This window comes from Ornithodoros turicata, chromosome 4 (genome assembly GCF_037126465.1).
Source record: "Ornithodoros turicata isolate Travis chromosome 4, ASM3712646v1, whole genome shotgun sequence".
NCBI lineage: Eukaryota > Metazoa > Arthropoda > Arachnida > Ixodida > Argasidae > Ornithodoros > Ornithodoros turicata.
The window spans coordinates 13,324,680-13,347,390 of NC_088204.1; the positions used below are offsets into that span (position 1 = coordinate 13,324,680).

Here is a 22,711-nt window from a genome sequence, read left to right on the forward strand (position 1 = left end):
CACGTCAGCCTGTTGCATGTGAAGGTCGAAAGATGCTTCTGTGCGCTTTAGAGCTAGCTGCGGACCAGAACAGCACTACCCATTCTCGGAATGTGCGGTAAATACCCCTAACTCACAGCATGAATACTTTACGAACTCAAGTAGATGACCCCACCCGCACCGAAGTCAACACCCCGCGTCACAGCAAAGCGAAGAAGCGGCCAGCAGTGCTAATGTCCCGGGGCCCAAATGCCACTGTCGTCTGCTGTCGCCATGTCGAGAATCGTACTCGGGCCCGTTCCACGACCAACTCGAGGATCGCCTACTCTCTTGGTCACATGGTACAACTCTGTCACGTGACTCTACTCTACTCTGGAGTTTGTTTTGGAACGCAGCCGCGCAATTAGCGCTTTCTCTCTTCTTTCCTACTCAAGAAGTGCAACAATGCGGGGGGATGCCTCCCACTGGTGCAGCAGCAAGGTGTGGGAGCGCGTAGTCCCGATGGAACAGGACCCCTTCCGGGGCACACCCGTCATTTTTACATCCGGGAGGTGGGGAAGAGAGGCGTTCTCCACTGTTTGGACTGCGGCTTTGCTCTCGGATTGGAAACGTTGGACCCAGAGTTTGTCCAGTCACAAACTGGACACTGAGGTCCGCGGGATCTGCCGTGAACGGCAGTTGCCGCTGGATGTGGGGTAGCGCATGTGTTTTTAATCAGGCGTGAGCAATATTGGGACCCGTCTGGCAGAGAGAAACCTTGTAGTACATGTCAAGACATCGGGTCAAGATGCGCTGAAATGTGCTTTTGGATATCCCTGTGGACTGCGCGAGATGATAATCCTGATATATCTTTCCTGGTCACAGTATACCTGTTTTTTTGTTTTGTTTTTTTGTTACCAATGAAGGCAATATCTTCCCACAGATACGAGACCGCAAAGAAGACCACAGGGCTACGGCAATACAACATCGGGGAATACAGGCTCTCGTTCTTGTTCGAACGATGCTTCCACCGTGATAGTGAGAATGCCTTAACGGTTTAATAGTGCATCGCGGATTCATGCTCACGTTCTTGTTGGAACGATGTTTCCACCGTAACAGTGAGAATACCTTGACGGCCCCAATAGTGCCGCGATGCAGGGACAACATTTGTGATGCTGTGTGGCATGTTTTCGCGACGAGACAAGATGCCACTGTTGGAATCAATCGATGTTTTTATTTTACTCAATCATACTCTAAAGATGTACATGTTTACACAAGGGGCAGGCACTTTCCAGGCACCAGGACAGTCTCCTCGCGGACCTCCAAGTCCTTTCCTTCGAAGGCGCTCTCGGGAAGGACGCCTTCGTTGGCAGTGAGCAGACGAAGCCATTCAGCAGCTTCGGGGGATTTCTTTGGCACGCACACGAAGGGCACCTTCGTCTTCGTTCCGTTGGACTTGACGCAAGTGGGTTTGCACGCGTAAACGGGGACCTTGCTGAAGCACAAGTTCCTGTTGACGGAACGCTTCAGGGTGCGATGGAGAGAGCACTCGTACAGATCTGAATCGAGAAGGAGCTTTTAGTGGAAGCTACTGGTCGCCGTTCGATTTCTTACCTTCGACTTCTGGTTCCCTAGACTCCCATGAGCGGAGCTCTTCAGCAGGTGGTAGTTCTGCTGTGATATTAAAGGAAAAAGATCAATTAATAATTTTCACAGCGACAGGTATAGCTAATTTGCGGACCTGTAAAGTAATTAACCCTCCGTCAACCCCGTATATATGGAATGTTAGCGTTCCCGAAAAAAAAAATCGCTCGTACATCGAGGTCTGACTGTACCTTAATTAATTGCTTCCAGAATGACATTGGATGTTTTGTAATTTAACTACTGTTGCATGTAACTTCTAATGCATTTGTTATTACTTTTGATACTGGTGCTTTGTATGCGATTTGAGATATCATTTCGAATGTTCCATCACATTCACAATGTCCGCAGCTTATATATTATTAACAATATTGTGCGCAGTGCTAATTTGCGCGGCTAACAAAAAAAAAAGAGCGTGACAATAGTCAGCTTGTCCGGGTGGAGTCCCGTAAATAAAGGCGTAAAAAGAGCACGCTCGAAGAACAAGAGCGGCATCGATTCTAGCATGCATTTCGTTTCGCTCAACGTTTGTTAAACTTGGGTACCTGGAGAGCCATGGTATTTGATACCCATTTATACGTTAAAGGAGCACGAAAGGTACCTCGAAATAATTTCTTTTTATCGCGCGACATGAACGTACTGCAGTCAGGGACTGTGACGCAAAATATTTCCTTTGGGAAGGCGAACTCCTCCAGCTCCTTCTGGAGTGTTGTGACGTCATCTCATCAGAGCGCTTTGATTGGCTGCCGAGAATCGTCTGCTAGAGCGTGGGAGCAAGGCGACCGGTCGACTGCTGTGTGCCAGACGCGGGACGCTCGGCGCCAAATACAAGCGCAAAAAAAAAAAAAAAAAGAAGGCGCGCATCTCATTATTGGGCGGATGAGATGACGTAGAAGATTTGTAGACAAAGGAAAGTGATTCTCTGACCCTCGCGATTGAAAGCTCGATCCCTTGCGCGCTGCGCTCGTACTTCCTGTGCGAATATGCATCCCAGGGTTTGTAATCCTGATCTCTCTCTCTTTACATGTTTTTTTTTTTCGAGCTTCCCCATGCACATTTGAAAGTGTAGTTAAATGACTTCTATTCTAACCACATACTTTCTCACGAAACAGGTCTCAGCTGGTAGAATCGACTATACACTTTTTTTTTTTTTTTTTTACGTGGTGACTGATGTAGTTAGGCTGCTCTGAACGCTGTGATATATAACAAGTAAGTGATGGAGAAGGTTAGTTGCATGTCCTGACAAACGGTCTCTGTTTACATGTAGGCTGTGATTTCTACACTCTAAAAAAAAGGGAGTAATCTTAGTCCTTTTATATACATTGTTACAACAACCATTAGTCTCTTTCGGAAGTTAAATGCATGGTGTTTGGTGCTATTTGCAGTGATAGGGAGTAAATGTTGGGGTCATGTGACTGAAATGGGGGAGTCATTGCAATATGGGAGACTACAGTCGAACCTCGTTAATACGACATCCCCGCTTTATGACCACTTTTCCGTGAAACCGTTCCCCCCCAATGGCCTCCGCATGTAGCACTTGTTCGTTAATATGACAATGACAGGTACTTTTCCCCACAACTAGGGGCGAACACGTGTACCTTACCCTCGTTACTAAAACCGTTGGTCACTAAACCCGCGGTTCTCCTGACCTATAGCGGCCAGAAACGCGGGCCCGCTTTCGAAGTGGCTCATGGCGTATGTCTGACGTGCTTAAAAGAGCTGTGTCCCTGGTCATATGGCCATAGTGACCTGCTACAGTCGAATGGCATTCAACGACCATGTCTGAGAAAAAGCGCGAACGAACAGAGCTGACTGCTGGAACGAAGAGGCGCGGATATGCGTCCGATTCAAAGGCGCGACCATGCATACGTACATTAAATCCATACATTCGTTTAATACGCCTCATGATTCGTATCCTTTCGAAGCTTACGTAAAGGGCATGGTACGACTCGTAACGCGTGGTGTTTGTTAATATGACAATTCGCTGATATGGCCAAAATCCGCGAGAACGGCCGTGGCCGTATTAACGAGTTTCGACTGTACATAGAAGCTCTAATTGCGCCCCCAGTTACTCCTTTTTCTCTTAATGTGTAGAATAAGTCGCGAACGATAAGAGTCTATACGGGATAGAAAAAGGCTGATTACCACTGTCGTCGAACGCGGGCAGGAAGGGGTGGCGAGGGCTGTTTCCCATGCCACGGATGTACATGCTTTCACGGAGAAGTTCAGAGTGAACTGATGGGACAGGGTAGACGGGGACCTTGCAGAGTTCAGCTCCGAAGGCGTAGCTGGTTACGAAATGCGTGTAGTTTCTGGCCTCGGTGTTTGCTGGCGTGAGCAATTCGTGCGAGGCCTCGTTGTCGTAGTTGCCGCAGACACCGCACGTCTTGCGCTGGTACTTCTTGTTCACCTGAGCATTGGGAGAAAACGTAACTTGTACCACACGGAGAGGGTTGTCTAATGCCTAGCACTGGGGTCGAGCTATAACGGTGTCGGTATTGTGTTAGTGCCAGGGATGCGTAGTCAGAACGTTGGTTTTCGTTGTATAGCGAAATCATGTCTTACGAATTATAGCTTTATTCGTAGTCTCACGCCGCTGCGACCGAAGTCCATGCATTTCGAACCCCATTATTCGAAGTGTCCTGCCAGTCGACTCCGCTTTGTGCGGTGGGCAAGCCGGCAGAAGCCCGTACGGCAAGCCCGGCTTACACTTCTTTTCTTTGTCCCTGTTTTTCATGTAACTTAAACCAATGCAAAGATGCTTGGTATCAAAGTTTGTTTGCGTGCTTGATTGAATACTTTTTCTAAGCATCACCGGTGCTTCGGAGGCAACGGTCACTTTTTTGTGGCACTTCTGCCTATATCGAATTGTTGCCTATATCGAATATTTTTCCAGTCTCATTGACTTCGTTATAGCGAGGGTCCATCACATGTATGTGAAAAGGACGAAGCTTCATTTCGTAGGTACTTCACTTACCCAAACGTAGACGTTGTATCCGTCGAAGTTGAGCTCCAGCATGTTGTTGGTAGTCTTGAGAATGACGGTGGGTACTTCACGTGGGTTGGGAGAGCGGTGAACTTGAACCAACAACTTGTGCACATCACTGAACTTGAGAACAACATCCCTGTGGGCAGTAGCCACGTAGGTCGTCTTGTTAACGAACAGCATCACTTCAGGAGAGTACAGGGCTGGGGGCAGGATTTCCACAACGGTATCGTACAATTGCACGTAGAGTTTCTGTATGTGAGACACAGGGAACATACATGTCATATTAGTGGGATTCAGTAACGCGCGTTCTACGTTCTACGTGTTGTGCGTGTTCTGTGACATACCTTCAGACTAGTCCTAATGTCGATAGGTTCGACAACGACGCTGAAATTTGAGACTCCATAACAGTCGCGGGTGACCAGGTACTTGCAGTTCTGGCGCACTTCCAAGGGGAAGGTCAGGTTGTCGAAGGTCCTAACGGCGTACTTGCCGACACCGCAGGGCTCTGAAGACGTACAGAAGCATGAGAATAGCTCGGGTGCAGGCATTATAAGAGACAGTTCTTGCAGTTGCATGCGTTGAGAGATTTTCAATGGCGTTTCATCAGGATAGCTCTGCTCTCCTGAAGCAACATCCCCAGAACTCTTCTATCGCATATATTTGTTCTCGTATCATCTGATCTCTTTGTTGGCTTCAAGCACTCAAACAATAACATTGAATGCCACGGTACTCACGAAGTGGGTTGTCCTTAGTCAGGGTCCTCAAAACACGTTCCTCCACGGTCAGGGCAGTGTTCGGAGAGAAGTACTTGGGCACTGGAAGGTTCTTCACGATCAGTTTTTCGTGGGGAAGGTAGGCCTCGGCGTTGAGGACGGTAACGAATGGATTGGCCTGGGTCTTGTTGAAGTAGAAGACGAGTTCCTTCTTGGGGGACAGGGGTGGAACGACACCTTGGAACACGACGCGCGGGTACAGGTAGTACTTGAGCAAGTCAATGGCGGCGTGGGACAACTGCTTGACGCATGGGCTCACCTGGGTTCAGACATTACTCCCCCCAGTCAGGAACGTTGCACTGGGCGCAAAGCAATCAGGTAGCTTACCTTCTCTGGAAGGGTGACAGTAAGGACCTGTTGGTCGAGGTGTCCGTCATGGACGAGGGCTTTGTGGCAGGCGTAGCTCACAGTTTTTCCGGCCTTGATGTCAGCCAAACATTGAGGCGTAAACCACTTCAGCAGAGGCTTGTAGTGGTAGCTGGCAAAACCAACCAGTTGTTCTTCGCTCTTCGTAGCGTTGTACTGGAAGCAAATATGCGCACGGTTATTGTATTCAATATCTGGATTGCGGACGAATGGGCGTGTCGTTTGTAACGGAACGCGGGTTGCGGGTCTTGCGCCTTCAGGTACGAGTCGGATGTGGGCGAAAATATTTCCGACCAGCACAAGGCCCTAAACTTAGAGGCAACCTGAGCATCAAAGGTCAGGAGTGGGTAGTGCCATTTACGAAGCGCGTCCAGGAAGCGCACGTTTAAACCATTCCCCAGGCAGCGGAGCTCGAATAGAATTATTTTATATAGTTTGTACTCACGTAGAACACGTAAGTCTCCTCCTGGCTGGTCTTGGGCTCAAGGAGGGTGGCGACAAGAGTTGCGTTGACGAAGTCAGTACCGATGTAAGCTGGTTCCAGGTTGAAGTAACTGTCCACTTCGGGGTATGTCACGTTTCCGTACAGCTTGAGCTGCGTGAAACGAATAAAATAGGTGAGATCGTAGGAAGAGGGAAAGCCTTCAAGGAGGAACGTATTCTCACATCCTTGGGGAGGAAGTCGGACGTGAGGTGCATGGCGAACTTCCTGGCAGTACGTTCGAGGGTGTGAGTTTCGGTCAGAACCAATTTGAGAAGCCTCTTGAGTTGCAACTCGTAGCAACCGACGAGGACAACGGTGGCGTTGTGCTGGTATCCAGTCTTGTACAGAGGGTGCTGGGTCTTGTTGAGAAGTACCTGCAGACCATCGTGCATCTCGTCGAGTCCCGTGAACTCTGGGTAGAATGCAGCAGCGGCCGTGTCATCGTCCTCCTCCATAAAGTTAACAAGTTTTGCAGTGTCGTCCGTAACCTCACGCATGCGAATGGAGCGCAGCATCAGTTCTGGGACTGGCTTAACTGCAGGTTCTACGGGTTCGCACCATGGGCAGGGAGGCTGGGGCTTAGGTCCAACATCGAGCTCGTCAAGGTTGCTGGTGCAACGAAGGTGCAGGCGCCACTAAAATGGTATATTTCAGTGAAGCGAAGCTCGCTGACAGTTTGAACTTCAACGAATGGAAAGAGGCTACACTAACCCTGTCGACCGGGTTGCGGGTGTAACTTTCGAGTCCGACGGTGTACTGATGGTGTTTCCAGCCTAGGTTAGCGAATTTTTGGAACAGAGCCTGTAGGTAGCCTTCGGCCATAGCTTTAGGGCTGCCAAAGACGGGAAGACTTGCTCCTGGCTTCTCACTGGTGCCGTTCACCTTGATGACCATGCCAAGCTCCTTTCCGAAGAGGTCGCGCTTGTGCTGTAAAAAGGAATGATTTGGCAAACCATTACTTTCGTTTCACGTGTACTGGGTATCATATGGGTGTGTACTGGGTTTCATGTGTACTGGGGTACATAAGTACCAGTATCCCTTACTGTGTAAGGGAAGGGCAAGCTCTTGTAGCACTTGCTATAGTCCAGCCATGGCTCACTGGGAGATCCGCTGAGAAGGAGGTGCCACTTAAGGTTGTGCTCAACACAGTGAGTGGATAGAAGCATGCGGTTGAATTTGGGCTTTACTTCCAAGAACAGTCTCCTGGTGGCATTGTAGTAACTAAGAATGACGTGGGACTGAAGGGCAATTTCCTTGACGTCACTGACAACGACGCTTGGGGAGTGGAACTTCTCGAGGTCGGCGGCGACAACACGAGTCTGGCGCAGTGACAGGACACTGCAAGAAAATCCAATCAGCGTCGTTTCAAATGCACATCTCCGCGAAGTGGTTGTACAGATTCGTATATGTTCAAGCGTCTTACATAGGACGCGCACTGGGCAGGAAAGTGGTGGGAATACGAAAGATACTCTTTGCTCTCATTACAGGCACATTACGTCGTATAAGCAATGTTAGTGCAATGTTTATGCTTTGGGACCTATGCAGAATGCAAGATACATGTCAGGCGCAAGGAACGGAAAAGGTTGGCAAAGTGTGGTGGATCCATTTGTTTGGTGTTTCAGAAGCACATCAAGAGTTTTGCCGGCGTGTTAAGTTTCGTATCGCTATACTCAAAGCAGTCTCGAGGTCTCGTCAATGTCCCTATTACGGGTCTCGTTGAGCCTTACAACTTGTACACGCCGGAAAACGGTGAGGAAGCTTACGATATGCTGACGTACTCCGCTCATAACGAACTACCGTCCCTCGAACAGCGAGGGTGCGGCATCAAAGAGAGCAACTCACGCTGGGTGGAAGGTTCCGGTGACTATGAGCTTTGCGGGGGCGGCGGAATTGACAATGTTCTCGTAGGTGACCTTCAGCTTGTCAACGCGAAGAGAAATCACGACTGGGTGAAGGACGGAGTGAACCAAGGGGATACCCAGACTGGTCGGCTCGACGTGGTACTGCTTCGCTGGGAGCACGACACGCACGAAGTGCTTGTTGCCGCCTCCACTGACCAGCTGACGGACCCACTCCACAACTGTTGGCCGGACAGAAAGAGAGCAAATGTAACCAAGAGCCCTCGAGCCAAGGTTGATTTAAAGCTTATTACGTTCGAGCTTGAGCACATGCAGGTACTTCTTGTCAACGGGTAGAACAGTCTCTCCGTTCAGGAACTTCCAGAAGAAGGCAGCCTTGGGAGACTCACTGGTGCGATCAACGATCTTCAGCTGGAGTCACAATGAAAGGGAGTGCTTTTAGTGCTCTCTGAGCAACCCCACCGGTAAGGCGACCGCAGCAATGCATAAAATGCACAAAGTACCTCTTCAGCAATGTCCTTGTGCTGGCGGTGTGGCTCAGGTACGGGGCGTCCTCCAAGAACCTTGGAGACAAGGGACAGGAGACCTTCCTCACCGATGAGTTCAGCAACGAGTTGTTCGCCTCCCTTGGGCAGGAGAGAGTACTGCACAGGAAGATATCAGGCCATGAAAAAACGTACGTCTCGTGCGGGTGCATGCACTTATTATACGCGTTACAATTGACTCCAAACTACTTTTGTATATCACACAAGTTGCTTTGCAATGGTTCTTCCTAATTCAATGACGATAGGCTGCTGGCTAACTTGCATCATTATCGTAGCGTTACTCCTGTACCTGACCGACCACTGTGGCGTCACTCATGATCATAGTTGTCTAGCCACGTAAAGCCACGACTTATCGTTATCACTTCTGTAGCTGTCACGGAAACTTGAACGTCGTTGGGAGAACGGTCTGTATGTTTTAAAAAAATGTACCAACAAGCTCAACTGGAGATTTTAGTGAACTTACAAGAATGGGCGTCCTATAGAAAGGTCCGAGGTTGTACAGAAGGCTCAGGTGGCTAGCAGCGACACGTGAGGAGTTGGTTGCGATCTTCTTGAGGGCAGCCTCGACACCGAGGTCTCTCTTGACTGCAACGTCAAAATCGATTGTGCTCAATGCTATGATATAGCTCCACGGCAGTTTTCGTTCCCTGTGTATCACTTACAGTTGTATACGCTGGGTTTGTAGAGGTGAGAGTACCTGAAGCCAAGGTCCAAGTGCTTGACATGCCTGAACACACTGTGGACGCGGCTGGCCCTGTTTAGTGGGGAAAACAATACCTGTCAGCCCTCATTCGTCTTCCAATTTTTGTTTGGTGCCACACATGTAGCTCCAGCCTGCACTTCCCTCTGAATTTAAACCGTGAACTTGACTAGTCGGAGCACTCCTACAGAACGCCAGTTGGGCGAAAGTACAGAAAGTAGCTGCCGCATACGCGTGGTGGTATTATACAATCCACCACTTCGTTTAATACCCCTGTTACACGGACAGTCTTCAACAATCATTGAAACTAACGGACATTGAACATATAGCGCCACCAAGCGTATAGCGCGTCAACTCCTCAAAGAGCACTAGATCCAATGTTCCCTGCCCAGGTTGACACGTTAAACGTTTGGTGGCGCTACGCGCATGTTCAATGTCCATTGGTTTCAATGATAATTGAAACCATGCTCTGCAGTGTCGTCTGCGTCTAACAATTTTGCGAATTGAAATTTCTGTTCTCTTCTATTCTGTTGGGACAGTTCTAATTGCGATAATAATTGTATTCTTATCCAGCGCTTCCTGCTTACTGCTTACTAACTCTATGGGCCGGGTCCCATAGCTTTATGCGAGCAGCAGCAGCACAGCAGCAGCGGTGCGGCAGCAGCAACACGGCAACATGGCAGCAGAGCAGCTTTCTGCTGCCGCTGCTCTGCTGCTGGAGGCGTCCCATAGCTTCGTTTTGAATTAGCGGCAGCAGCGGCTTAGGAAACACAAAACGTGTTGGCAACTGTGTCATTATTTACATTTCGCACATTCCGAAGGCGTACGCAGCGGCTAAGCCTTTTAGTGCACACACCTAGGAACGCAATCCTAGGTGAAAGGCGTTTGTGTGAGAGAGATATTGTGGATTTGGAGCTCATAAGTGAACTTTGAGATGAGTGTGGTGGTGGTCTGAGCCTCGTATTACCTGACTCTTCGCTGATGTGTAGTCAATTTCATGACATTCAACGTAGGTTCGTCCTACTGCTGTGCAGAACAGTCCTTGCTGTGTTGTGTGGAGATTCTTCTACGGGATTTCGTCGTATAAATATATTGCCTCGTTACTATAGTATTCGATATTTTGATTTACGGTGACTGTCAAATGCGTACGTTGCTCTTAGTGAAATAAAACTGTCTCACGAAATAAAGGCCCCTTCTGCTAGTACCCACTGCTTTCTGCCTGTTTTCACAAGGAATGGGTTCATTATCTATCTCTATCGAACCTTTTTTTGTTGTCTGAACGTTGTCTATCTCCATCTAACCCTTTTCAAGGGTCAGTTTCATTTACAACCACCTAGCAAGGTCTCGGAATACCGACCACAAGAAATTTGTTAGGTTTGGTTTTCACACGGCATGGACGTGAAAGTAATTTGCTTGTACGTTATCAGGTCACGGGTTTTGAAGTACTTTCCTGAAAACAAGCGAACATGTAGCTACAACTGGTACACAACATATGTATCACGTAGGTTCCGTCGAACACTTTATTGAACTTTATGAACTGAATTATGTCCTGAAAGCGCACTTCACGCAGTCCCGATGATTGAACACTCGCTCCAAACTACTGGCAATCACAAGCGTATCCAGGCCTTCAGAATCAAATCACAGAACAACCAGAAACAAACCTTCTGCCGTCACTCACCGCCCTGCTAACCCTAAACACCGTCGAACGAAAACAATACCAACCAGCCTCCTGATTGGCTTTCGAGACCGGCTGCTCAGGCTGCAGAGCAACAGGGCAGCACAGCAACCAAAAATTCGGATACGAGAGCAGCAGGGAATTTCTGCAGCTCGGCAGCGCTGCTGCTCTCGCCCAGTGCTATGGGACCGCTCGTGTCGCTGCAGCTCTGCTGCTCCGCTGCTGTTGCTCTGCTGCTGCTGCTCAAATCGAGGCTATGGGACCCCGCCTTATGGCGTCTCCATATAGTCGTCGATTGCAGCGCCGCCGCTGGCTGTCGACGCCGCGATTAAAAGTAACATTGTTTTAATTTTGACTGTTTCTTAGCATTGTGGAAATAATTCGGACTCGAGAGTTAATGTATTTCCTGTAGTCAATGAACAATATGTTATAAATAGTGTACATTTAACAAGAAGTATATGAGTATGTTTTCTCCTCAAAGTGAACTATTATTTAATCTGCTTTTCATTAAACAAAGTTATCAAATCCTGCTTCAAAACACTTTTCAGTATAGAAGTTTTCAGTTTTCTTTCTTTCCTGGCGTTTTAAACGTTTTTTTTTTTTAAGAAAGGATTCTAAAGATTCGAGATTCATAAGATTCGTGGATTCGCAGAAACTTGCTTGGCTTCGGACTCGGAAAATCTCTATTCTCTAGTTTATACTATATCTAGCTGTACTTACAGGATCTGTTCACATGGGAGCTTGCTGTGAAGGACAGACTTGAGTGCGGTGAAAACGTAGCTGCCGAGCTCGAGGCTGTCGTCCAGCTTAGCGGTGACGAGGACCTTCTGGATCTCCCACTTTTCGGGCACTGTCTTGAGCCAGAGGTCGAATGCCAGCGTACGGAGCTGAGTGGGCTCGCTTGTGTTCAGGTAAAGAGCACGGACAACTGGGTTCAGCTGTAATAGCGCGTGTGTATTAGTACCACATTTCGAGAACAACCAGTCACTAGGCCATTATGGAAGATAAGCGCTGAAGGCGTGCTTTTGTACCGAACGTTTTACAGTACTTACCTCCTTGGGATAGAACTTGACGAATTCGTCAAGAGCAAGCAGAGTGAGCTGCCTGAAGAACACGACGGCTTCTTCCACGCTTTCAGCTTCGTCAACAAAGTACTTCAGGTTATGAGCGGTGCCGTTCAGGTAGCCCAAAAGGCTGGGGAGCACCTCGGGCTTTGCGGCCTTTGCCAGAGCGGTAACGTAGGCAACTGCTTCCTTGAAATCTTTGCTGGCTTCCAGGGCCAGGGTCAGAGTCTACGTACGATAGACAAACCATCGTGAGAATTACGTCACTTTTCGCAGCAGACAACACTACAAGAGACATGGACGAAGAGTACCTTGACGTGCTTCTCAAGGTCTACGACAACGCAGTTGTTCACTGTCTTGTAATCGAATGGTGGTAGTTTATGTTGTGCAAGCTCAGCCGCAGAAGGCTCAATCTCTGGCTCAATTTCCGGTTCGGTCACGTTAGGCCTGACGAATGGGCCATCCAGATCCTGAGGAGGCTTGGGAACGTAGGGCGGCATGTCGATCTTGGATGGACAGGCCTTGCTGATGACCTTGCCAACCGCAGCGCAAGCGGCAGCATGAACCAAGGGAGACAGCTTGGCCTTCTTCTGAACACAGACATCCTGCGACAAGGTATAACAAAGTGTGCTTCAACGATCTCCTCTGTGATCTGTATTTCGGGCCTCCATCTGTCACTAATGCTCTCCAGACACTCACGACAAGATCTTCGACGTATTCCTTGTCTGGGTAAGCCTTGAATGCGGCGACGTCCTGCAGAGCGTGGACGGATTCGAAGTGGGTCAGCTTTCCGCTGACTACAAGCTCAAGCAAGACCTTGACTGCGGACTTGCTACCAGCCTTGCTCAGAAGGTCGAGGTACAGACCCCTGCGAACGGAAAGAGGAAGACATTCATTAGAGGGGTGTTTGAATATTGTTCACGTAAGAAAGACAACTGACGTTCATATGTACCTAATAAGCTGTTCGTCCTGAGTGCATTCCTTGAGGGACTTTTTCAGGGGAGTTGGCACTGTAGCAAGCACTTGTTTGTCCGTCATGGCACTCAGAGCTTCAACCAGCTGAAGAAGCAGAGAGGGAGTCTTCTTGGGATCTCCGGATTTGTCCACCTTGGTGAGCTCGAGCAACTCCTTGACAGCGACGTCGAACATCTGCTTGAACTTTTCTGGGCTAAGGTCCTTGACGTCAGAAACCATGAGGGTGTAGATGGGCACGTCGAGGTCGTTGTAGACGCGGGGCAACGTGAAGTTGAGGAAGTCGTAGTTCGTGGTGTGCCTGTACTTGACGATCTCGGGTCCATTGCGGTGAAGGACTTCGAGAGAGAGCTTGGTGTGTGCGGTCACCTTGCCGCCGTACTGACGCAAGACATCGACCGTCTCCGCGGTGACGTTCTGCAGGTAGGACTTGCTCACGTTGTAGTGGCTGTAGGAGTGAACATTGACGAGAACATCCGTCTGGAAGACAAGTCAGAAGGCAGGTTCCTGTTACACACGCGCAGGTGTCATCGTGGCAACAAAACGTCGGAGGACGTGACTCACGGGCCTCATGGAGACAGGGCAACCTGGCTTTGCTTTGTAGTGCAGCGGGGTTTCTCCTTGGTAGCCGGGCAGGAAGTTCTCGGGGTAGTGTTCGCTGCACACTCCGGGGCATCCCTGAACATCAGCGTCATCCATAGCGTAGATGGGACGCTCCCTCTGACAGTCGTCGAGGAATTGGACCTTGTTGATTTCGAGTTCCATGTCGCTTTCGACCTTGACCTCATACTGGACGCGGCAGAAACCGTTCACTGCTTCCTATAAACAAGAGGCGAAACCATAAACCTAAAGAAGTTAGAACCCCGTTACGTGGAATATTCGGTACACAACGTGTGACAGCCCTATATAGCGGAAATGGACGCATTAGGGTCTCCAGTCCGTTCCACGGCTCTGTAAGTAACACATGCCCAATTTAGATCTGCTGTGGTTGCTATCAGTGGCACCAGGGTAGCGCTACGATCTACCGGGAGGCTGAACGGCACCCCTTCACCACGTTTCTTTCTTTTCTTTTTTTTTTTTGTCATTGTCATTGTCATGTTGTGACGAGACAGAGTATTGGAAATGTTGAAGTAGAAGCCTGGAGCCAAGGGCAGCCGGATTGCGAGCATTCGCCCGATTTCTGGATTTATTTCCGGAATCCTTCTTGCCGTTTCCCCGCGTACTTTCTTGTATCTTGCGCTTACCTCGTAAACAGAGAACACCTTGGGAGCGTCGACGATGACGCGTGGGTCGACAGGAGCGCTCTGGAAGAGGGTCAGAACTGCACGGTAGATGTTCACGGTCCAAATCTTAGAGTAGTATGGGACGTAGTAGGCCAGAACCTGCGCAGAAGGTTGTGGTTAGCCTTGGAACCAGTTTCCGTCGTCTCCGGGAAGCTCTAACCTTGCCATGCTTGAAGACAAAGTTAATGGGCTGGTCGAAGAGCTCCTTGTAGTCCTCAACCTCCGGGACGCCCTCGAAGACGGGAGTGTCGACAGTGTTCAACGTCCTGTTGTACTTGTTTACGTTGAACGTGAGGAACTGAGCCGCGTAGTTGTCATGGGTCAGCCTGCGGACGGCCAGTTCACCGACGTACTCCAGTGCAGAGCTTGAGTGTCCCGAGAGTTCGGGCGTGGTGAGGGTCACGATACCGCGGACCTTGAACACGGTGGTTCCCTGCTTTGGCACGATGCCTGCGACATTCATGTCCAGGCATATTCTTCATGAACATTATGCTTCAATTTGTTCTTTTTCTCTTAAAGGTATTTACACACAGGGGTATGCAGAGGTTACCGAGGTACCTTTTGTATGACTTGGTGGCCATTAATGTATTATCCATTTACCGATTGCAAACCTGTCTAGGTTCCGACCTACCAAGCTTTGTGTCATTATAGTGGTATATGGCTGTTACTTTTCCTTCTCTTTTTGATGAATTGCGTGTTGTTTCGTTAGAATTGTTAACTCGTTCCTGTGGTAAGACAGTGGAACTCAGTCTCACTTAAATGATGTTTTTCCCATGATAATGATATGAGCAGAACGTTCTTTGTTCTTCTGATGAAACGAAATTGGTGAAATGAGCTGGTAGAAAACCCTTTTTGTACTTACGGAAAAACTGTGCATTGGCCGCCGCTGAAACAGAAAGAGAGGGATGACTGTAAGACACACACATAAAAAAAATGTTTCACTATTATATGTCCTAGGCGTTACGCGTACAATTAGGCGTTGAACAAACGTGATATAATATTTGATAATTCATTTCCTAAACAGTATTTAAGACGAATGTGAATTTAAAATCAGTGACAGTCGGCGCTACAGGTATATGCCCATTCACCCGCTCTTCTCATCGAAGAGATGCTACAAGGCGCGAATCCAATACAGAACGGTCATCTGGAATATAATTTTATCCATGTAATTCTCTCTGTATGTTGTGTGTAAGTGAGAAATGAAATGAAATTGGAATGAAAAATTTCCTAACGCATTACATGAACGAACACAAACGATCATCTTCAGAAGCTATATACCTGCACAAAATAATTTTAAGAATGCTGTCATGATATAGGATACAGGTTAATATCAATAGGCTACGATAGTACGAGGGATGTGAAATTAACGTAATGAAGTCCAGAATACGTGGATTTGTTTGCCTCGAAACGGCAAAATGAGCTGACCTGAAGGGTGACACGTTTGCAGAAGGTCGTCCGTCTCGACTTACCTGCCAGGAGCAGCAGCAGTGGGAAAGCGAAGACCACACGCATCCTGCTGTGCCTTCGCTTGTACCGGGCCCAGATGAGCGTGTGCTGCCGGGCCAGGCCCTTCTCCGCCGTTATATAGTGGCTGGCCAGCCGCCGAACGCTGATACAGAGCTGACACGGCTTTGGGCCAGCTCAGCAGAGCAACCCCAAGATTAGAGCGTCCGCTTGCCCACAAACGACGCTCAGCTCACGGTACTTGCCTATTCCAGTAGTGGTGCTTTAATTGGCAGCGTAGGTGCGTTGAAGGGTTTACTTTCGCTGTTTTATTCGCTCTCAAAATTAGAAATAAATATTTTGTTTAATTTGGCCGATCAAAACGTACGAGGTGACATGAAGCTAGCAATGATATTAGTATCGTATATTGCATCTTGTGGCGTTTTTGCTTTCTTTCTAAATCGTATTCGAAAAAAAAAAATCGATAATCACTGTCTGTTCTACGTAGTTCGTGGACAGAAGTACCTTCCGCGTTCACATTTGGTTGCCATCTCGTGTTCTCGGACGTGAGGGGAGCATATCGCGTGACCATGATGTGCTCGCCCTAAGTGAGATGTGTTTCACTGCCACTTCTTTTTTTGTTGTTGTTGTTGTCGTCGTTTTTCACGCGTTAATTTGCACACCCTAGGAAGCAGTGTATATGCAGCGAACGAGCTTTTCAAATTGCGTGGAATGACTGTTGCCCGACATGTTCTATGTTGTAATAGCGGTAAAATAGTTCGGTGCAAACTTAAAACCACGCAGCGACGCAGTCAGTGTTACACCTACACGCAACACTGCGCTGGTTTTAAGTTTGCACTGAACTATTTTATCTTCTCTGATAATTCATTACCAACAGGCCCGGATGTGGACACATATACGTTCTGTGTGCTCTTTGAAGCGTCGAGGCCAACGCTTTGAGCAGGATGCATGGTAAAGAGGTCCAGGTGAAACGTCGCGTTATTCGGTTGTAGTCAGGAATATGTACACGGCCCAATAAGCTAGCCCATCGAAATTGACGTCTGCCATTTGTGGTTTTGTAAGTGTACGGGGGTCTCCATAGATAAACGTGATGGCTTTCTACGCCGTCCTTGACGTCTGCATACTTTTTGAAGCAGCAACAAGACCTGTCGTAGTTATAGCAGATCTGTTATAGCAAGACGTGTTGGTGTTAGGTAGTAATCACAAAGCTGGAGCGGGTGCCTTTTGATATGCGCAATAGTGCTCGAGGGCTGACAGGTCCGGAGCAAATTCCTCTGTCCCGCGAAGTGCGCACGCAGCTGTAAAGTTTATTTCCCGTCGCCATGTTTGCGACCGACGAAGGAATAGGCAGCCCGCCGAGATTCGCTTAATCGCAAGAAAACGCGCACGTTGTTTTTACGCAGGTAAGCCAGAAGGTGTTAGCGAAACTTTCGAAAAGTTATATAGGACGGCGGCAGCTAGACGACTAACAAAATGTAGAAGCGCCCTCTGCAGGGCGCGTGTGAGGGTTCCCCTACAGATTACCGAGCCTGGTTTTAGGGAATAACGTTTTAGAGAAGTGGTTACACATTAATCACGTTTCAGCGAAATACACTACAAATACACTAGTCGCGCGTCTATATTAAATCACCCCCTATCTGTACGGTTTTTGTATACCATTTCACTGTGCGAACAATTACTGCAGCGTGCACCTCCCAGTTCAAGACGACACCCAACATGCTGGTTGTGAAATCACTGCCACCCCCTATCTGTGCGGGGAAAAAAAAAAGAGAAAAGAAATCGGCTGGTGGGACGTGTCAGACCAAATCGTTCAGCGCACCTGAAAAACCGGGGACAGATGTGCTCCTAATTATACGGTACATACTCCCCTCTGCTTTGAAAATCCAAGTCCCTTGCGCAAGCTATCAACGTCAAAGCGAAACCAACAACAGCAACAACAACTTTATTTTGAGATGATGAATGGGAGTGTCATCGCCAGCGCTTTTTCATCGCTTTTTCACTTTAACACACCTTCCGTAAAGAAAACGGCACCAGCTACTACAACCTCGCACCTCGATTCCTCATAGGCTCAGCATACGACTTTTGCGTGTCTCAAAAGGAAATAGAAACAAAAACGAAACCAAAGCCAACGCGAAGTTTCGGTCACTTCGCTGAGAACGGATGGGCTCCGACGTATATGAGGGACTTCGGGAATCACGGGAAATAGCTCCTCTCGCGTGTGATGATCCGAAGTGATGCTTGCTTTGCTCGTCTGAATCAAACACTTGCTTTGCAGAGATCGTGACGTTTGGGGGACGTGCAGTCAGCCTGCTCGGAATTTGCGGCTCGGTGCACCAAGGGGATTGGAACAGGGCGTGGGAAAGATGAGATGATGGTGGTACAAGACGAGAGAGGGAGAGAAAAATTAGGGCGATAGAGGCCGTTCTCAACGTCGCGCGCGGTAAACCGCATTGAGCGTGCAGCGATGTCGGACAAGAACCTGGGCAAGTATCCCTGCATCTGTTACAATAAGTGTTCCTTTAAGCCATAAAGTGTTCCGTTTGTGATGTCTCACAGGGGGCAACAACAACAACTTTATGATGATGAATGGGGAGTTTCATCTGGTGGTGATGAGGGGAATTAAATAATGATCCCCTTCACAATAAGGATCGAAGTCCTATGGTGTCCAAAAAGGTAAAAAAACTTTCAGAGCAGCGAGCGTTGGTGGGTTGGATGTGGCCAGGGACCAAGCAATTTTGAGAGAGAGAAGGGGCGAGAGTCCAGCTGATTAAGAGACCCGGAGAGTGCGATTCGGGACGGTTGGTAGTGTGGGCAATGGAAGAAGAATGTGCTCTAGATCCTCTAGAACTCCACAGTGACAGCATCTGGGAGAGACAACTTGTCTCAAGCGGTAACGCCACCGAGCTGTAAAGGCCACATCGAGTCGCACTCGATAAACTAATGCAGCATCCAGACGAGAGGTGTTTCAAGGGTAATTTTGTGTTGGTTACTGGTTCTAAGGCCGCACTGAGACGCACAGTTTTGAAATTAAGTTGCGATTTATATTCGCCGATAACTGCAGGATAAACCAGGTACGTGCCAGAAAAATCACCGAAAAACGCCGATTTTATGAAAAATAAACACCGAAAATCATTCGCCGATTCCGCCCAAAAATAAAAATCGAAAGCGCGGAACCCTGTCATAAGACGGCGCAACCGATGAATCCCGTTCCTTTTGTGTTGGTATCAAGGTAACGGTAGCTTTCATTCCACGAGGACACTGTATTCCACTCTATTGCCCCATTAAGTCCTAGGTAGCAACACGATGTGTGGTGGACAGCGACACGCAAGTTTGTGTGATCGCTACCTGTGTGAAACATACATTCTTCCCACATCCACCATCTTTTCTCGCGCTCCGTAAGAAAATACAGAAAATACAAAGGACGCCGATACACTCTTACGCTTATCTCTGCTGTTGCCTACCTGACAGCAAACGATCTGTCGGTGCAAAAAACGTGAGCGAGACTTTCAAACGCAATGCGAAAAGAACGGCACGATAAGAAGAGGAAGAAAGAAAAGTAGATGCCCTGTGCAAAAGAAGAGAAAACACTCGAGGCGAAAACTGTGCAAGTTGTTGGCCACTCCACGGTAACGGGTGATCCAAGCAGTTTTCTAAGAGAGAGCTCCTATGCATGTGGTGTGCTTGAAAGGCACAAAGAGAATTTGCATCGGGTGCACTGCGCTTGCAATAAAGTATTTTAGAAGACAATGGTATCTAGCGACCTCGGTGCATCAGTGGTGGCCACTTTGCTCATACCAGTACATCTCCATACCGGGACAACTAATAACAACTGAATTCACACCACACTCGTCTCATACCCGTTAAAGTCACGCCGGGAAAGAACCCCCCCCCCCTATCAGGAAAAAAAAATTCGCAGGATGTGAATGAAAATGTGACTTATGCTGAAGGAAATGTACGAATAGACCTCTCCCTGTTTGTAAACAAATGACGTCATAGTGTTCGACAGCGCCACCAGTTTGGTAGAGTTGAACTATGCTCGAAGATATGGGGCGAACAAGGTCGCGCCCGAAAACCACTGTCTTGATGGGATTACGATGATCCCTGAAAGGGACGTGACCTTCCCTCCTACTTTTCTCTCAATAGGAGGCTGCGAACAAGTGTCCATGCGTGGAACCCAGCCCTCCCCTTCCAATCTGTTTCGGTTTCTGTCTGTCTACCAACGTCATGATGACGTTTCTCGGTAGAGGTTTATCCCACGAACAGGGCTCCAAAAGAATCATGATTCTTTAAAAAATCAAATAAATCGGATTTAATTCGACTCTCAACAGACCTCAGCGAACGGTAATGGTAACCGAAACAGAAACGGTATATTACCGAAATTAGAGATGGTAACGCTAATGGGAACGCGTACTACAGTACTCCACTTCCGGAAACAGAAACGGAAACCAAAATGATCGTCGGTATTGAATTCGGGTGATGGCTGTTTCTGTTGTGCAACGATATGAGTGACTTTTCGTTTTATTATGTATTTTTTATTTCTTCTATTCTCAGTAATATATATGCCCTGAATACCACACAAGTGTATGGGAAGCGCAATATGGGATCTTCACAACGCATTCGTCATTTACTTGTCCCAGTTCGCATAACTCATGAGGTTAACGCATGTGACCTCAGACTCCACGACATAGCGTGGACGTATTTTCTTGTTTTTTTTTTTTTTCTTTTTTCGTTTCACCGTGGTTATGGCAGTATTGCTTGCTACTGAGAGCGTGTGCCTATCTAACTCCAGATAACTTACACGTGTAATATTCTAGCTAACAAGGTAACGAGGTCATTGCGGCTGCTAACGAAATCTCTGGTGCGCGGGACAATCTAAGTCTTGATTTGGTTGTCCTGCTTCAATCCGTAGTTTTATCAGTGCCATCCTCTGTGAATGTTGATGAAGTATACTTGTATAATTTTTTGATTTGGCTGTAATGTTCGCGAGGAACCTGTCTGCAACCTCCACGTCTGTTAAATTGTTGAGTATAGCAATTGATTTGAAGGGATTCGTTTGAAGAGGTATTGAGCGCAGGCTCTTGACGACCTGCCACATGCGGGTAATGGGTGTCGAAACTGTGAGGCTGGAGCACATTTCACAACAGCACCGGGATGTACCTCACATCCCATGTCATGTATATATTTATTGTGTGTATGCGTGTGTCGTCGCATGTGTTTTCTGTTCTGTGTGTATATTTTATTCATGCGTTATTGAAACGCTTTCAAGAAATGGAGCAGCAGACCCCTCAAGGGTGTCACTCAGTTCCAATGTTTGTAAATAAACAGGTATTATCTCTCTCTCTCTGGTGCGCGTGGCGGGTGCATGCGAGCGAGAGAGACGGAAATATAGAGGTACTCATACCTTGCGAGCAGTCTATATCGCGAACACGTGAAGCTAGGACGCCGATCGAAATGTCGTTGGAAAGTGCTTGAGACTTTCTACCCCGAGCTTAAGCGACATCACTTCAACGACAATAACCAAAAACCTATAAATTTGCGAAGCTGAAGTATCTAAATTTTGCCAGAATGTCGGCATATATTAAACGAAAATATGGTCAGAATCGAAAGGAACGGCAATCAGAAGAAAGGGCGTCTCGAGAGGAACCCCCAAAAGCCCCCAAAGTCCAGCGCCGAACGATCGAGAGAGCTACGGGAGCGCCGAAGAAAATCAGCGGCGGAGGCAAAATTCGACTGTTGGCACGCACAGCGAGCCCTTATACCCTCTACCAGCGAGTCAGCTTCGACTTGTGCGAGTGTGAAAGTGACCTACAAAGACGATGGAGTGGACGAAGGACAGCACCGTGGAGGAGGCCAGAGCCCGCAAGAGAACTCCGTGTTCAGCGGCGATGGGAGGCGGCGCGCCCCACCTTCGCCGTGTCGTTCGAGGCGAACGGGTTTGTGAGATCGTGACGTTTTCATGCAAAACACTACGGCTCGGAGATGACTGAGTCCGCCCCAATTTTTTAGGCTAATCCAATGCGTGACCAGAAACGAAAGCACCGCAATGCGAATGAAGACAACTGAATGGTTGTTAGCAGCGCTTTTTTCATTAAGCCTAATTAATTAATTAGATAGGACTGACTGTCTGTAACTTTTAAAATACGCGTTGGTTTAAGGGGCGAGATGTAAATTGGAAAATTACAGGAAGACTCGACAGACTCCCGACTCGGGTATCTCCAACAGCGTACGTTTTGTGTGGCTTCTTTTTCTCGCTTTGCCTATAACAAGAAATAAGCCCACAAGCTAAAACAGAACGCGCGACAATGTGCACCTTACCTACATATATAATCTTATAATATACGTTTACGCGAGCAATATATCTACCATAAAATATCCTAACGTTTTTATTTTTATTTTTTAATTTAATTTTTATACTTAACCTATTATTGTTTGTAGCACAGTTTTAGCGATTTTATTATATCCTAACAATACGCTTCTGCACATGTACTTTCTTTTCTTTTTTTTTTTTTTTGTTAGCCCTCGAAGTAGAATTCAAGATTCTAAGCAAACTCAAGTTTCCGCGCACTTCTGTAAGAAAAATTGACCCCTGAGATCGGGAAATGGTGCCTTGCATGCGACAATTCGCAGCTACAATATCATTCAAATTTTAGCGAATAGCCCATGCAAACTCCCAAGTCACGATTCCCCAGTGCTTTAGTGTGTACTTATACATAGCACTCTAAAAAGCACGAGGCAGCGTCTTCCTTGTAAAACTCTTTTACACATGCTCCTTAGTCATATTACACTTTTTGTTTTGCGAACGCCATCCCTGGAGAAGGACATAAGTCGGTCTGATAAATGCGCTACGATAATAAACACGTCAAAAGGCAGATCCGAGAAGAAAGAGTTTTAAAAAAGAGATCGTTTTTAACTTGAGTAATGAAGTGATTTCAAGCAAG

The 22,711-nt window shown here is 47.7% G+C and overlaps 1 protein-coding gene across 1 annotated transcript; it reads right to left on the reverse strand.

Moving 5' to 3' along the window:
• Positions 1–1,172: 1,172 nt before the first annotated feature.
• On the reverse strand, positions 1,173–15,864 carry LOC135391095 (uncharacterized). Its single transcript, XM_064621192.1, has 26 exons — positions 15,779–15,864; positions 15,172–15,195; positions 14,470–14,759; positions 14,271–14,408; positions 13,591–13,845; positions 13,007–13,506; positions 12,754–12,922; positions 12,366–12,659; positions 12,043–12,282; positions 11,711–11,928; positions 9,278–9,369; positions 9,079–9,200; positions 8,574–8,714; positions 8,364–8,481; positions 8,054–8,291; positions 7,255–7,549; positions 6,923–7,138; positions 6,394–6,846; positions 6,173–6,322; positions 5,689–5,883; positions 5,323–5,620; positions 4,933–5,093; positions 4,577–4,837; positions 3,745–4,009; positions 1,573–1,632; positions 1,173–1,517 (listed from the first exon to the last, which is right to left on the reverse strand). The coding sequence occupies exons 1-26, from the start codon at positions 15,819–15,821 to the stop codon at positions 1,228–1,230; spliced, it is 5,526 nt and encodes a 1,841-aa protein (XP_064477262.1). The 5' UTR covers positions 15,822–15,864; the 3' UTR covers positions 1,173–1,227.
• Positions 15,865–22,711: the final 6,847 nt, after the last annotated feature.